We start from the raw sequence: 13,571 nt of genomic DNA, 5'->3' as shown, positions 1-13,571 counted from the left end.
TTGGAACTGGATGATCTTAAGGTCCTTTGCAACCCAAACCATTCTATAATTCTATATCCACCTTCCGTCAGGGTCCTATCCACCTGTCCTTCAGATCCGATCCAACCAAAAGCTCCTGCATTAATAAGCTTATTACCCTAAATCTTTAGTATATGATGTCTCATAAAAAGCCCACCCTTCAAAGGATCATACCATTTGTACTCTTCATACCTCCTAAAACACTGGTAAGAGTTAGTTTTGGGAAGTCAGCCTAGATAAACCTGCTCAATACAAGCAGCAGCATCTTCTTGCTTCTGTGCAAACTTCACAGAGAAACTGAAATGAGTTTTTCCCATAAGATAAAATAGAACTTTAGGCCCTTAGGGAAGTATGTTGTGATGTGCTTGCATGTTTACTTCCTGATTTTGGAACTTCCTTACATTGTGTTAATTCAGAGACAGGGGTTTCAGAGTTTAGGTGGGCTCTTAGGCAGAAGCTCTTCCCTGTGAGGGTGCTGAGGCATTGGCACAGGGTGCCCAGAGAAGCTGTGGCTGCCCCATCCCTGGCAGTGCTCAAGGCCAGGCTGGACACAGGGGCTTGGAGCAAGCTGCTCTAGTGGAAGGGGTCCCTGCCTATGACAGGGGGTTGGGACTGGATGAGCTTTATGGTCCCTTCAAACCCAAACCATTCTAGGATTTCCATTTACTATGGGGGGAGCACAGACTGTCAGCACACACTTCTGAACGTAGGCTTCTTAGTTTCAAACTCTGATTCAAAGATCAGTTTTCTTTATCTTCTCAAACCTAAAACAGGACCAGCCTCCTCGTGTCCCTATAGAATGGCTTGTACTTGAGAATAAGAAAGCGAGGAAGACTCAGCTGTTGCTACTCAGAAGATACTGACTTCACTATTAATGTTACAGGTACATCTAGATTAGTAGAACACATAGAAAACATTAAGATGAAAAAAAGGGATACAATAAATAGTAATAACTCTAATCTTATTAACCCTCAGTTGTGTGAAAAGATAGTGTAACTTCCCAAAGGAGGAAATGTCTTCTACCAATGCAAGTAATTGCTTATAGCTCCTATTTTAGGGTTTATATTTCGTATACCTATTGATGGAAAACAAGACCTGTGCTACTCCCGTTGAGAGCAGGAGTCATATACAATGATACTTAAGGTACATTAACTCTTGCTATATGAATTTCAGACAATAATATGACTTTATAGGTAGATACGTACATAAAGTGATTCTCAGCTATTTATGAATACTCACCTGCATTTCATACTTCAGGGTCATGTGGAAGCACCAAGATCCCAATCCCACAGCTGAAAACAAATCAAAGCTATGGTTAACATAAAAGTCTATATGGAAATCTTTGCAGTACATTAATTTCAATGCATAAACTTTACTGGGGAAAAAAAACCACATTAGAACATCAGCATCCCATTTCAGGGACAACCTGCAGTCTTCTCCAGCCTTCTACTCTACATTTTAGTAACCAGTGATGTCCTTGAATTTATGGGGTTCTCAATACTGGCCCCTATGAATCTCAGTAAGGACAGAAACAGAGGGAACCCAGTATGAATGGGACATCACTATTCCATTTCTCTTTCAAGTACATTAAGATTTATCTTTCTTGATCCTTCTATAAGGCAAAGCATCACTCGACTGCTAATACTGCTGAAAGCCTGGGATATTTCTGCTTATTGTCCAGATGGAAAAGGTACATTTTACAAGGAGCTTGTCATCAGCTCTAGAAGCAGAAATTAGTTGCTGCTGGAACTCAGAACTAGAAGGTCAGGGTACACAGACAAAGCCCACGCAGCAGGGATTCATCGCATGAAATGAGATCACCATTCCCAAGCTGCCTGCTTGGAAGCTCACCCTTCTGTGTAATGATTTTCATTGACTTGAAATAGTTGATTTTTAAACTCTGGATCTGCTTCAGGAGTTAATTTACGAGATATACACTTTGCCTATACACAGCTTTTTCAGTCAGACAAGGACAATGTTTCTTGGAAGTTATTCCACTGTTCAGAGCGAAGCTGGTCGAGCGGTTAATGTATCATTCATCACTTGGAAGTGTTATCAGTGAAACACTCTCATTAAGCACCAGCTCATTTTTATTTTGCAAGAACAAGTCCATTAATATGATGTCTTGTCTCCCTTCAAGAAATTATGTTTTACCTCAGACTGCTTTCAGAGAAAGCCAAGTCATTTGCACTCCAGCCTCGATTACTGGGTAGTGCTGCTGTGCTGCAAGACCTGAACTTTGTCTACATAAGGCAGTGAGATCTCACTGATGCTTTAATAGACTTACTGAACACTTCCCTGGAAACTGGAGGCCAGGGTGGATGGGACTTGGAGCAACCTGCTCTAGTGGAAGGTGTCCCTGCCCGTGGCAGGGGTTGGAACTGGATGAGCTAGAGCTTATCCAACCCAAACCAGTCTGGGATTCTATAACTCACTCTCACAGCTCTGTGATCTATAAAAGATTCCCAAGACAGTTTAGACATCTTTGGAGATGGTTCTTTGGATGCAGTCAGACTGGAATTGTGATTATTACATGTAGTCAATGAAATGAAATACCTAAGCATGTAACCTCACTGATGCAGTGACACGTGTATTGCCAAATACATTAATGTCTTTAATTCTCTGGGAAAAATAAGTGTGGCTGTCCATCAGAACATAAACCACCAGAGTGGAATGTGCTCCTGCCCATGCCAGAGGATTGGAACTGAATCAGCTTTAAGGTCTCTTCCCACACAAACCATTTCATGACTAATGATTATTCATCAGATGACACTCTCCCTCTCAGACACCACCTCCTCAAACACTACTGTGGTAACTATGCACAACAGCATCTCTTTGAAGAAATGGTTTAAATGAAGACTAAGGAATTAAACATGATTCTTTACGTATCTCACTTATACCTGCTTACTGGAAAGGCACAACTTACAAACGTTTTACAGCTAGACACTGAATGAGCTAAGAGCCACATTTCTCATTGGCAGAGGTTATATCTTAACACAGAACTGTGCAAAAAGCTTTGTGAACCTGTTCCAAAGGAAGGAAGAAAAGAAAGTGCATTAAGAGATGAAGTGCAGCAGCTGAAGCATATGACATATTCTGCTTCACTAACACCACTATATAACTGGTAAACTTCAGCAGAAGGGAGCTGATACCTAATACTGCACTCACTGGGCCGAGAGCTGTGCTCATCAGAGTTGCTGTCTCATGGCTTAACGCACCATGGTTCAGTGCTGAGAACATTGCAATGCAGAAAGAAGAAACACCCATCGCATGCCAAGGATCACAAGGAAATCTTTATTTCCTCTGCTATACCCACAGCACGCTACCCTTTTGTCACGTATTTTAACTTGTGAATTTAGAAAGAGTTTGACATGTATTTGTCTCTTGTAAACAATAGTTTAATGCTTGAGCTGAAATGTCTTCACATGTAACTTCTACCTCCAGTTCTATAGGAATGCAGTTACCTTTAGATATACTTCTCATCACATAATTTCAGGATCAAGGCATTTCTAAGGAATACTAGAGAAGCTGTAGCTGCCCCATCCTTGGAAGTGTTCAAGGCCAGGTTGGAGGGGGCTTGGAGAAACCTACTCTAGTGGAAGGTGTCCCTGCCTGTGGGAAGGGGTTGGAACCGGATGAGCTTTAAGGTCCCTTCAACCCAAACCAGTCTGGGTTTTTATGATTCTATTAATATTTACTTCACAAAACCCATCACTGCAATGAGATGTTTTACCAGCTTTGTACTTCCCAAAATACTAGTGACCACCACCACTGCAATTACACCAAGTTTAAATAGGACCGACTTTCCCATATAGCCATCAACAACCCAGCAATAGATTTGCTCCTTCTCTTTCAAGCAGGTCTTAAAGTTTACATTTTAGGTGTTTCCTTTTGCAAAGGAGTTTCAGTCACTGAAAGCTGTGAATCAGTTGGGAAGCTTTAACACCACCTGAAGCAATACCATTTCCTTTCTAACTACTGTAACTCACTTTTCATAGGCACTGCAAGTCACTCAGCATCTTAACATCAACCAACCTCTCAAGTTAAGGGGGATACATATATGTTATGTATTAAGCACAGAATACACATTAATTCACAGTATTATGAGATCAGAATAGCACTTTAAAAGTCAGGAAATGCAAAGTCAGGTTAGCTGCTGTGTGCAGACTAACATGGCTCTTTTTGCCCTGAAGCAAATACAATGTGTAGTTACTATCAATTGATGTGATAGTGATGACATAAAAGCAATGCATCTGTAAACTGTACTTCATACATAGCTATATGGCTGTGCAACACCATCAAAGACTGGAAGGCAATATCCATGCTAGGAATAATCTGACATTATACATGAGATCCAGCTCCGTATATGAACCATAGAAACTCTCTGGATTTGAACCTCAGAAGGACACAAATATCCCCTATGGTTTTTTCAATAGTTTTAGGAATAAGTATCACATAAGCAGAGACAGTTCATTTCAGGTGAACTTTGATCCATCAGATTCAAGATCCTTATCATAGGCCTAAAGCCTTCATAGAAAAAATACTATTTATGAGGATTTCAGAGATGTGGTTTGAATTTAAACTGTAGAGGTACTGTATGAAAACATTCCAAAGGAAGGATGCTCCAGATACTAACACCTTTTTTTTAGGCATCTATACATGAACTGGCGTTATAAAGAGTAAGTCAAATACAAGGGGATATTTCAGGATGAGCCAAATGATTCTCTAGGCTTTACTGACTGCAATGGCAGACAGACCCCTCTGTAGAGACATGCATTTAGGTGTATGAGTCCAGAGCTGAATCCCATCTACGGCTTATTACAGCGACAGACCTAGAGATCACCACCACCACACTGCATCACAGACAGTCAAAGAACAAAGCAAGACGAAAAAGCAGAATTAAATGAACAGTTCTTACAGAATGATGATGGTTTGTAATGGTTTCCCTCCACAGCATAAGAGATGGGAAGGACCTGATTACAAGGAAAGTGGAGCATTCCATAGGGCTGTTCCCAGACACTGTAACTCAACCCTCTGCACTTGTGACTTGCCAGAGCAGTTGGTGGTGTGAATCTGGCCTCTGCCAACTTCCCTGAGCAGCTCCCAGGCACGTCACAGCAGCCAGAAGCCTCCAGGGCCTGTGCCCAGCAGAGGATTTGTATGCAGCCACCTCGCTTTGGAGGCTAAGATGAACAGACACAGGCTGCTCCACGCTGCCTGGCTCCAGCACTCAGGAGTGCACCCAAGCACATCTGATTTACTAACATGGACGTGGCCTAAGCACCTCTACAGCTATTAGGTAAGAATAAGGGCATTAACTCTGACTGAAGGGCTTCTAATAACTATTTTCACAGATAAGGGGGGTTTCAGTAGACATGGAGGAAGTTGTTTATGGCTGTGTCTAATGTAGAGAACGTTTTGCATCCTTTTTTTCCCCTCCCTGCTGGCACAGCTTGAACAACTGAGCCCTATTAAACAGGCCAAAGAAATACAAACCAACACAATCCTTCCAGATTTAAGTAAGTAAAGTGACCAAGTAAAGTGTCCAAGTAAAGCATCTAATAAACTACTTCAGTGACTGCTTTTCCTTGCCTTCTTAGGTTCAAAGAAGTTACACTCCTTCTCTTTTATATATATAGACACACACACTGACATGTATATATATATATACACATATATAAGTAGCTTTTTTTTTAAATCAAGACTCTTTTATAACACCAACTATTTGATTTTCATGGCTTCCCAGGACACAAGAAAATGACATGGTAGAACCTGATACAATACCACAGCATCATAGGGTCTGAAGAGTAAGTCGTATGAGGAATAGCTGAGGGACCTGGGGGGCTCAGGCTGGAGAAGGCTCAGGGGGGACCTGATGGCTCCCTACAAGTGCCTGAGAGGAGGATGGAGCCAGGAGGGGCTGGGCTCTGCTCCCAAGGAACAAGGGATGGGACAAGAGGAACCGGCCTCAAGCTGCACCAGGGCAGGTTTAGATGGAGCTGAGGACCAATTCCTGCCCCAGAGGGTGCTCAGGCATTGGAACAGGCTGCCCAGGGCAGGGCTGCAGGCACTGGCCCTGCAAGGGTTCACACCCCGTGGGGACGAGGCCTCAGTGCCATGGGGCAGTGGTGGGGAACAGTTGGACTGGATGAGCTTAAAGGGCTTTTCCAACCTGGGTGATTCTGTTCTATGATGGAGAAAATCCAACCCCAACTGCTTATTCTGCAAGGTAGTGACAGCCTGATGGCTTGTTCCACTTACTTCATGAGATGCAACAAGCCAACTTAAGATTCTTCTTCATTGCTTACCGGTTAAATAGTAACCTAGCCAGTTCCTACTGAGTTCATTGACAGCGCTCCCTTTGAGCTGGAAAGCAGCAGAAATCAGGGCTGAGAACAGTGGGCTGTATCTGAAAAGGATTTGCTGAAAAGTGCAACTCACCACCAGTATGAACAAGAAATTCATTTGTACAGTTATTCAGAAATCCCCTTCTTGTCCTGCCAACTTTGGCAACTTTAGCATACATGTGAAAGGAAGAGAGCTTCCCAAATGTAAAATACATGTGGTTCCAAGAGGAAATACAACTCAACAAGAGAAATAGAGGGGGTTTAAAGTGAAGCAGTGAACACAGTGTGGTAAAATACAAAGGAATCATAGAATCATGGAATCGCCTGGGTTGGAAAGGACCTTAAGGTAATCCAGCTCCCACCCCTGCCATGGGCAGGGACCCCTTCCACTGGAGCAGCTTGCTCCAAGCCCTGTGTCCAACCTGGCCTTGAACACTGCCAGCGATGGGGCATTTACCACTTCTCTGGGCACCCTGTGCCAGCGCCTCAGCACCCTCACAGGGAAGAGCTTCTTCCTTATATCCAACCTGAACTTCCCCTGTTTCAGTTTGAACCCATCACCCCTTGTCTTATCACTACAGTTCCTGGTAAAGAGTCCCTCCCCAGCACCCTTGTAGCCCCCTTCACACACTGGAAGCTGCTCTGAGGTCTCCACGCAGCTTCTCTTCTCCAGGCTGAACAGCCCCAACTTTCTTAGAATTTATCTCAGTGTTAAATTCACTGCTCCTTTCCAGATTAAATCTACCCTTGTTTGTTACAAATTAAGTCAGCAGAGTGAAATCTGTTAATAAATCAAATTACTGTAAGGGAAAGAATTCTCTCTGGTACTTTCTTACAAAAAGGAATTTCTCTACACTTACTCCATCTCCACTTCAGCATGCCCCTCATTCAGTCACATGCACAGAAAGCATGCCAATGTTCCTGGCACATTTCAACTCTTTTTCAAGTTCTCTTTATCTCCTTATTTGCTGCTTTTGCTCTGTAGTAGAACAAATGTAAAATGGTTTGTGATTCCAAACCATCCTGCTCCTGGTTTTCACTGAGCTACTATAAAGCTTTCTGTATTCCTTTACATCTTTCAACTGCTATGAAACATTAGGAATAGTGAAGTAGAGAAAACCAGAAGAGAAATGTTCTTGGAAGCAACCTTTAATGGCAAGTTCCAACCTATGAGATGAAAATCAAATCATGCAAGCATTTATCACTTCAGACAGGAGTCAAAGGCATCCCAGGGCCAGATAGCAGAGCTCAGCTGGAACTCAGGACTGCCCTCCAGTACTGCTGTCAAATGCACAGGCTGAGCTCCCCTTCATGGACACAGAGCAGTATAAAACTGAATGAAGTACATGGTATTTATTGTGATCACTCAGACCTTTGGGGTTGTCTTTAACACATCAAACAGCATATGAGAAATGTCCACTCAAGCCAGTCTTGCTGTGACAGCCTGACACTCTGGTCAGAGAGCAGCACACTTTGTCCATCACAGTGTGTCACTGACAGAGGTAGCAACAAGCTACAGGGAGGACTGAGACTCAAACACAGAGTTTTACATATTTGCATTTGACCTCAGAGCAGCCTTCCAGTATCAGAAGGGGCCTACAAGGATGCTGGAAAGGGACATTTCATCAGGGGCTGTAGTGACAGGACATGGGGTTCTGACTGAAACAGGGGAAGTTCAGGTTGGATATATGGAAGCTCTTCCCTGTGAGGGTGGTGAGGTGCTGGCACAGCTTGCCCAAAGAAGTGGTAAATGCTCCATCCCTGGCAGTGTTCAAGGCCTGGTTGGACAGAGCCTTCAACAACATGGTCTAGTGTGAGGTGTCCCTGCCCATGGCGGGGGGTTGGAACTAGATGATCTTAAGGTCCTTTCCAGCCCAAACCATCCATGATTCTCTGATTTATTTGCATTAATTTAGAAAGAATAGCAAAATGGGATACTTTGATTCAAGAAGAAGCAAAAAGTCAACTTCAGCAAATGCTGACACACTGGTTTTTCCCCTGTCTTTTTAGAAGTAAACCTCAGCCTTCAAGAATTTCTGCTGCCAAACTGTGTTATCCTAAGACAAAAATGAATAATTACTCAAACTCATAAAAAAGCCTACAAATGGCTATTTGGAAAGTGTTCAAACACATCCAAAGCTGTACATTGCTGCTGCTTCTCTTTCACACATCAGCAAAGCTGACGCTAAGAAACCATGAAGTTGTACCTAGTGTAAGTTACAGTTTAACTGGCGTCAAGAATACATTTAGCATATGGATATGTGGTTTTCAACAGTGTTTGTCTAAATACATAAGTGTGCCATTCTTAAAAGCAGCATGTCTACTGTAGTGATAGCATGTCTACTGTAGTGATAGGACAAGAGGTAACGGGTTCAAACTGAAACAGGGGAAGCTTAGATGGGATATAAGGAAGAAGTTCTTTACTGTGAGGGTGCTGAGGCACTGGAATGGGTTGTCCAGGGAAGCTGTGAATGCTCCATTCCTAGCAATGTTCAAAGCCAGGTTGGACAGAGCCTTGGGTGCCATGGTTTAGTGCGAGGTGTCCCTGCTCATGGCAGGCAGTTGGAACTGGATGATCTTAAGGTCCTTTCCAACCCTAACTATTCTATGATTTACTATAAATCACCGAAGACTGGGAAGGATTTATCTCTCCACAGAGATAACAGGTCTAGCAAACACAGAAACCCTGGGAAACAGGGGAATTCTGTAAAACCTGCTTTGAGACTCAGCTGCCAAATTTGAATCACCTTCAAACATCTTTCCTCATAAGGAAAATAACTTCGGGTTACATAAGGCCAGGTAAGACATGGCTTGGAGCAAGCTGCTCTGGAGGAAGGTGTCCCTGCCCATGGCAGGGGTTGGAACTGGATGAGCTTTAAGGCCCCTTCCAACACAAACTAGTCTGGGATTCTATGTACAAGGGAATGTCCTGTGCATCCCCTCTATGTACAAGGGGATGTCCTGTGTGTCCCATCACCTAGCTTCAGGGAAAACAAAATGATTATTAAAGGCCTCCTCAACTAAACTCATTCTTTGCAGCATTTTAATTACTATCAGCCATACTTACAAGAGAGTCTTGTTAGAGCTATAAATGCAGTAACAGACTTCAGTGCTTTTAAAGATAACAGAGTAACTATTAATGTTTTAAAGAAAGTTGGTTCTTCTCTGGATTTTGCTACTTGAAAGAACAGACTGCCCTTCAGTTCACCTCTGCACTAATGTCACATTGTTCTTCCACCCTTGCAAAACTTCCCAGACACAATGGCAGTTTACTAGGAGATACATGCCAAAGAGGAACTGAAAACAAATGCAAACTCATTAAAGAAATCCCTTCCATTTCCCTCAGGATCTCAGCCATTTCTTGTATTACTGTTCCAAACAAATGTCACTAAGATATTAATATAGTGTGAAACTGTTTGGAAGTAGGACACTCAGGACATCATCTGTAAATGATCAGAAAAGGAAGCAGGAAGCTAAGATGCACTGAAAAGGACTTAAGGCCAGAGGAGGATCACTTCAAAATCTCATATAATTATTAAGTGAATTCTATCTTCATGCTATGGTATTTTTTCATGTTCATTACAGGTGGACAGATGCTATTTGCTAAGACAGTAAACATCATCAGTGCATTAAGCTGAGTTCAACAGTCAACATCAGTCAATGTCAGTTTAGAAGATCAAAAGAAAACTCAGTTCCTGTTCACTCTAAGGAGGAACTTGCTGCTTATGCTGCCTGAAAATTCCAAAATCCAGGGAGCAACAATATACACCACCAAAATTATGCCACAGTGACTGACCAAGGCTTTAATTTAGACAACATTTTGGTACATGATGTTCTACAAGCCCAAAGAAGTGGTGAATGCTCCATCCCTGGCAGTGTTCAAAGCCAGGTTGGACAGAGCCTTGGGTGCTATGGTTTAGTGTGAGGTGTCCCTGCCCATGGCAGGGGGTTGGAACTGGATGATCTTAAGGTCCTTTCCTACCCAAACCATTCTGTGATTCTATATTTTCCTAACAAATAGCAATTTTCAGTAAACATTAACAAATATAACAGGAGATTTACATTAAACACACATAGTATTTGGATTTAACTACTTGGTTAAGTCCTATTTGGATACTATTCATTGCACATCAGAGCTCTCTTTCTAATGAAACAGCAAATGAAGCTTTACACATACCTGTAAGACACAAATATGCAGCTAAATAGCGTTTTTCAAGGCCATCTTTATGGGTCTGAATCGCACCATAGAGTGGAGGTACAATGAAAATCAGGTTACTCACTGTGTTCCCTGTTAAGACAGAAACCAAAAGCAGAGATTTAGAATTGGGTACTATGTACTTTAAATAAATAAAGCTGCATTCACTCATTAAAGAAAGGTTCAACAGTTTTCACCCAGCGAGCTGCACCTTTTCAGATTGTTGTTTTTGGCTTTCACACATAATACAAAGTTTAATCTTGGTACAACACATGTAACTACTTCAAGGCTAAAAACCCTCTAATTCGTCTTTATTCACATCTATGGACAGTAATAAAAACCTCATTTAACTAAAAAATGGTGGTTACTTTCTTGGCAACAGGCAGAAAAATGGGGTTAAACCGACTGCACAGCTCCTGAATTAAACCCCAATCCCTTAAGGAGATAAAAGCCCCAAATAGTTCAAGCCTGGTATTTAAAAGAGTTGCTTGTTTGGTTTTTTTTTTTCCTTTTCTTAAACCTATTCTTGGAATTCCCTCCTCCACACTCCCTTCAGATACTTTAAGGTCACCAAGTGACTCATTCCCAAATGAAACCGGTTCAAGCTTTACTGTTCATGTGCTGGTCACTGTGCACACACAGAACCATCACAGACCACAGCCTGCAGAGGTGGGTCTGTGCAAACCTCATGGAGTTCAACAAGGCCAAGGGCAAGGTCCTGCTGCTGGGTCAGGGCAATCCCAGCACAAACACAGGCTGGGGGAGACCGGATGGAGCAGCCTGAGGAGAAGGACTTGGGGTGCTGGGTGAGGAGAAGCTCCCCATGACCCGGCTTCAGTGAGCGCTTGAGCCCAGAACCCCCCCGTGTGCTGGGCTGCACCCCCAGAGTGTGAGCAGCAGCTCAGGGAGGGGATCCTGCCCCTCTGCTGGGCTCTGGGGAGACCCCCCCTGCAGCCCTGCTCCAGCTCTGGGGCAGCAGCACAAGAGGGACGTGGAGCTGTTGGAGCAAGGCCAGAGGAGGCCATGGAGCTGCTGCGAGGGCTGGAGCAGCTCTGCTCTGGAGCCAGGCTGAGAGAGCTGGGCTGGGTCAGCCTGGAGAAGAGAAGGCTCCTGAAGGGGAGACCTTAGAGCAGCTCCAGTGCCTAAAGGGGCTGCAGGAAAGCTGGAGAGGGGCTTGGGACAAGGGCCTGTAGGGCCAGGCCAAGGGGAATGGCTTGAACCTGCCCGAGGGGAGACTGAGCTGAGCTCTTAGGCAGAAGCTCTTCCCTGTGAGGGTGCTGAGGCGCTGGCACAGGGTGCCCAGAGAAGCTGTGGCTGCCCCATCCCTGGCAGCGCTCAAGGCCAGGTTGGACAGAGGGACTTGGAGCAAGCTGCTCCAGTGGAAGGGGTCCCTGGCCGTGGCAGGGGTTGGAGCTGGATGAGCTTTAAGGCCCCTTCCAACCTAAACCAGTCTGGGATTATACAATGGTGGTTTCTTGAAGACCACTCTCCCAGTCTGATTTAGATGTTTTTTCACTGTTCTGTCCATGCCAACGTACAACGAAATACTGAGAAGTTTAAGTGAAGCGTAAGGAAATGGTACATTTCTCAGCAGAAGAGATGCAGATTCAGCTTTTTTTTGCCTAACCACAAATCATAATTTTGAGAACGAATGGGAATAAAATGACATGCAATTTAGGAAAAAGATCAAATCTATTAAAAAAACACAGACTACTGCTTACATAAATTACACTGCACACTTTCACACGCCATTGGTTAGATATCTGTAACATTGAAACTCCAGTTTCCAAATCCCTTAATGAGAAGTACAATGGATGAGGCTATACAGAGGCAGAAAAAACTTCAGAAAGTGCTGAATAACAGAGTTTCACTTCTTAAAACAAAGCACAAGAGTGTGCAGGCCGTGTCTGAATCAATACTCTTAATACGAGCACCTACACAGAGTGATACAAGGGGTAAGAGGTTCAAACTTAAACAGGGGAAGTTTAGATTGGATATAAGGCAGAAGCTCTTTACTGTGAGGGTGGTGAGGCACTGGAATGGGTTGCCCAGGGAGGTTGTGAATGCTCCATCCCTGGTGGTGTTCAAGGCCAGGCTGGACAGAGCCTTGGGTGCCATGGTTTAGTGTGAGGTGTCCCTGCCCATGGCAGGGGGTTGGAACTGGATGATCTTGAGGTCCTTTCCAACCCAAACCATTCTGTGATTCTGTATTTCAGGAGCCCTGCTGCAGAAGATCCATCCCAAAGAGAAATGAAACTACCAAACTAGGACCATAAAACCCCAAAGAATTACAGCACATCTGGGAACAAAAATCCATACTTAGAGGTTTGCAGGACATTCAGTTCCAAACGGAAATAAGGCTCTTTGAAGCAGAGATGTAGCTATGTAATAAGGCTGCTCTTCTAAATCCTCACTAAGTAGATTCAAATCTCAGTTTGAGACAGTTCTCAACCAGATAAAAATCACAACTGATTCTTATCACACCTTCCTCATTGATTTAACATCATCTCCTGCAAGCCATGAATTTCACCAAGTTATAACAAGCAAAAAGGCATGCCAGAGACTTCACTCTTCTTGTCAGCTCTGTACTATGTTCCTTCTTGTAAAAGAAGCCCAGCTGAAATCAAAACAGCTCTCCAAAGAAAAACAAGTTTATACCAAAGAAAAGGCCTTTTTCATGTTTAAATTCTTAGGGTTTAATTCTAAAGGATAAATCATCAAATAATCATAGAATTGTTTGTGTTGGAAGGGGCCTTAAAGCTCATCCAGCTCCAACCCCTGCCACGGGCAGGGACCCCTTCCACTGGAGCAGCTTGCTCCAAGCCCCTGTGTCCAACCTGGCCTTGATCACTGCCAGGGATGGGGCAGTCACAGCTTCTCTGGGCACCCTGTGCCAGCGCCTCAGCACCCTCACAGGGAAGAGCTTCTGCCTAAGATGTAATCATTAACTTTTTACCACATTCCCACAGTGTTGCAATGGGCAGTGATTCACTTTCAGTGGAGATCAAGTT

The 13,571-nt window shown here is 43.6% G+C and overlaps 1 protein-coding gene across 1 annotated transcript in view; it reads right to left on the bottom strand.

The window, feature by feature from the left end:
* The window catches only part of ACER3 (alkaline ceramidase 3), a 61,056-nt gene that overhangs the window by 25,182 nt on the left and 22,303 nt on the right, over positions 1–13,571 (bottom strand). The window contains exons 2-3 of the mRNA XM_061351426.1: positions 10,543–10,653; positions 1,258–1,310 (exon numbers count right to left, since the gene is read on the bottom strand). Coding sequence (XP_061207410.1) covers positions 1,258–1,310; positions 10,543–10,653 — 164 coding nt within the window. The remainder of the gene's footprint in view (positions 1–1,257; positions 1,311–10,542; positions 10,654–13,571) is intronic.

Source organism: Neopsephotus bourkii, unplaced genomic scaffold, assembly GCF_033783945.1.
Source record: "Neopsephotus bourkii isolate Nb327-2 ecotype Australia unplaced genomic scaffold, CSIRO-AGI_Nbou_v1 NB_580, whole genome shotgun sequence".
Lineage (NCBI taxonomy): Eukaryota > Metazoa > Chordata > Aves > Psittaciformes > Psittacidae > Neopsephotus > Neopsephotus bourkii.
The sequence above is the reverse complement of the archived record's forward strand: the minus strand, read 5'-3'. Positions and strand labels throughout refer to the sequence as shown.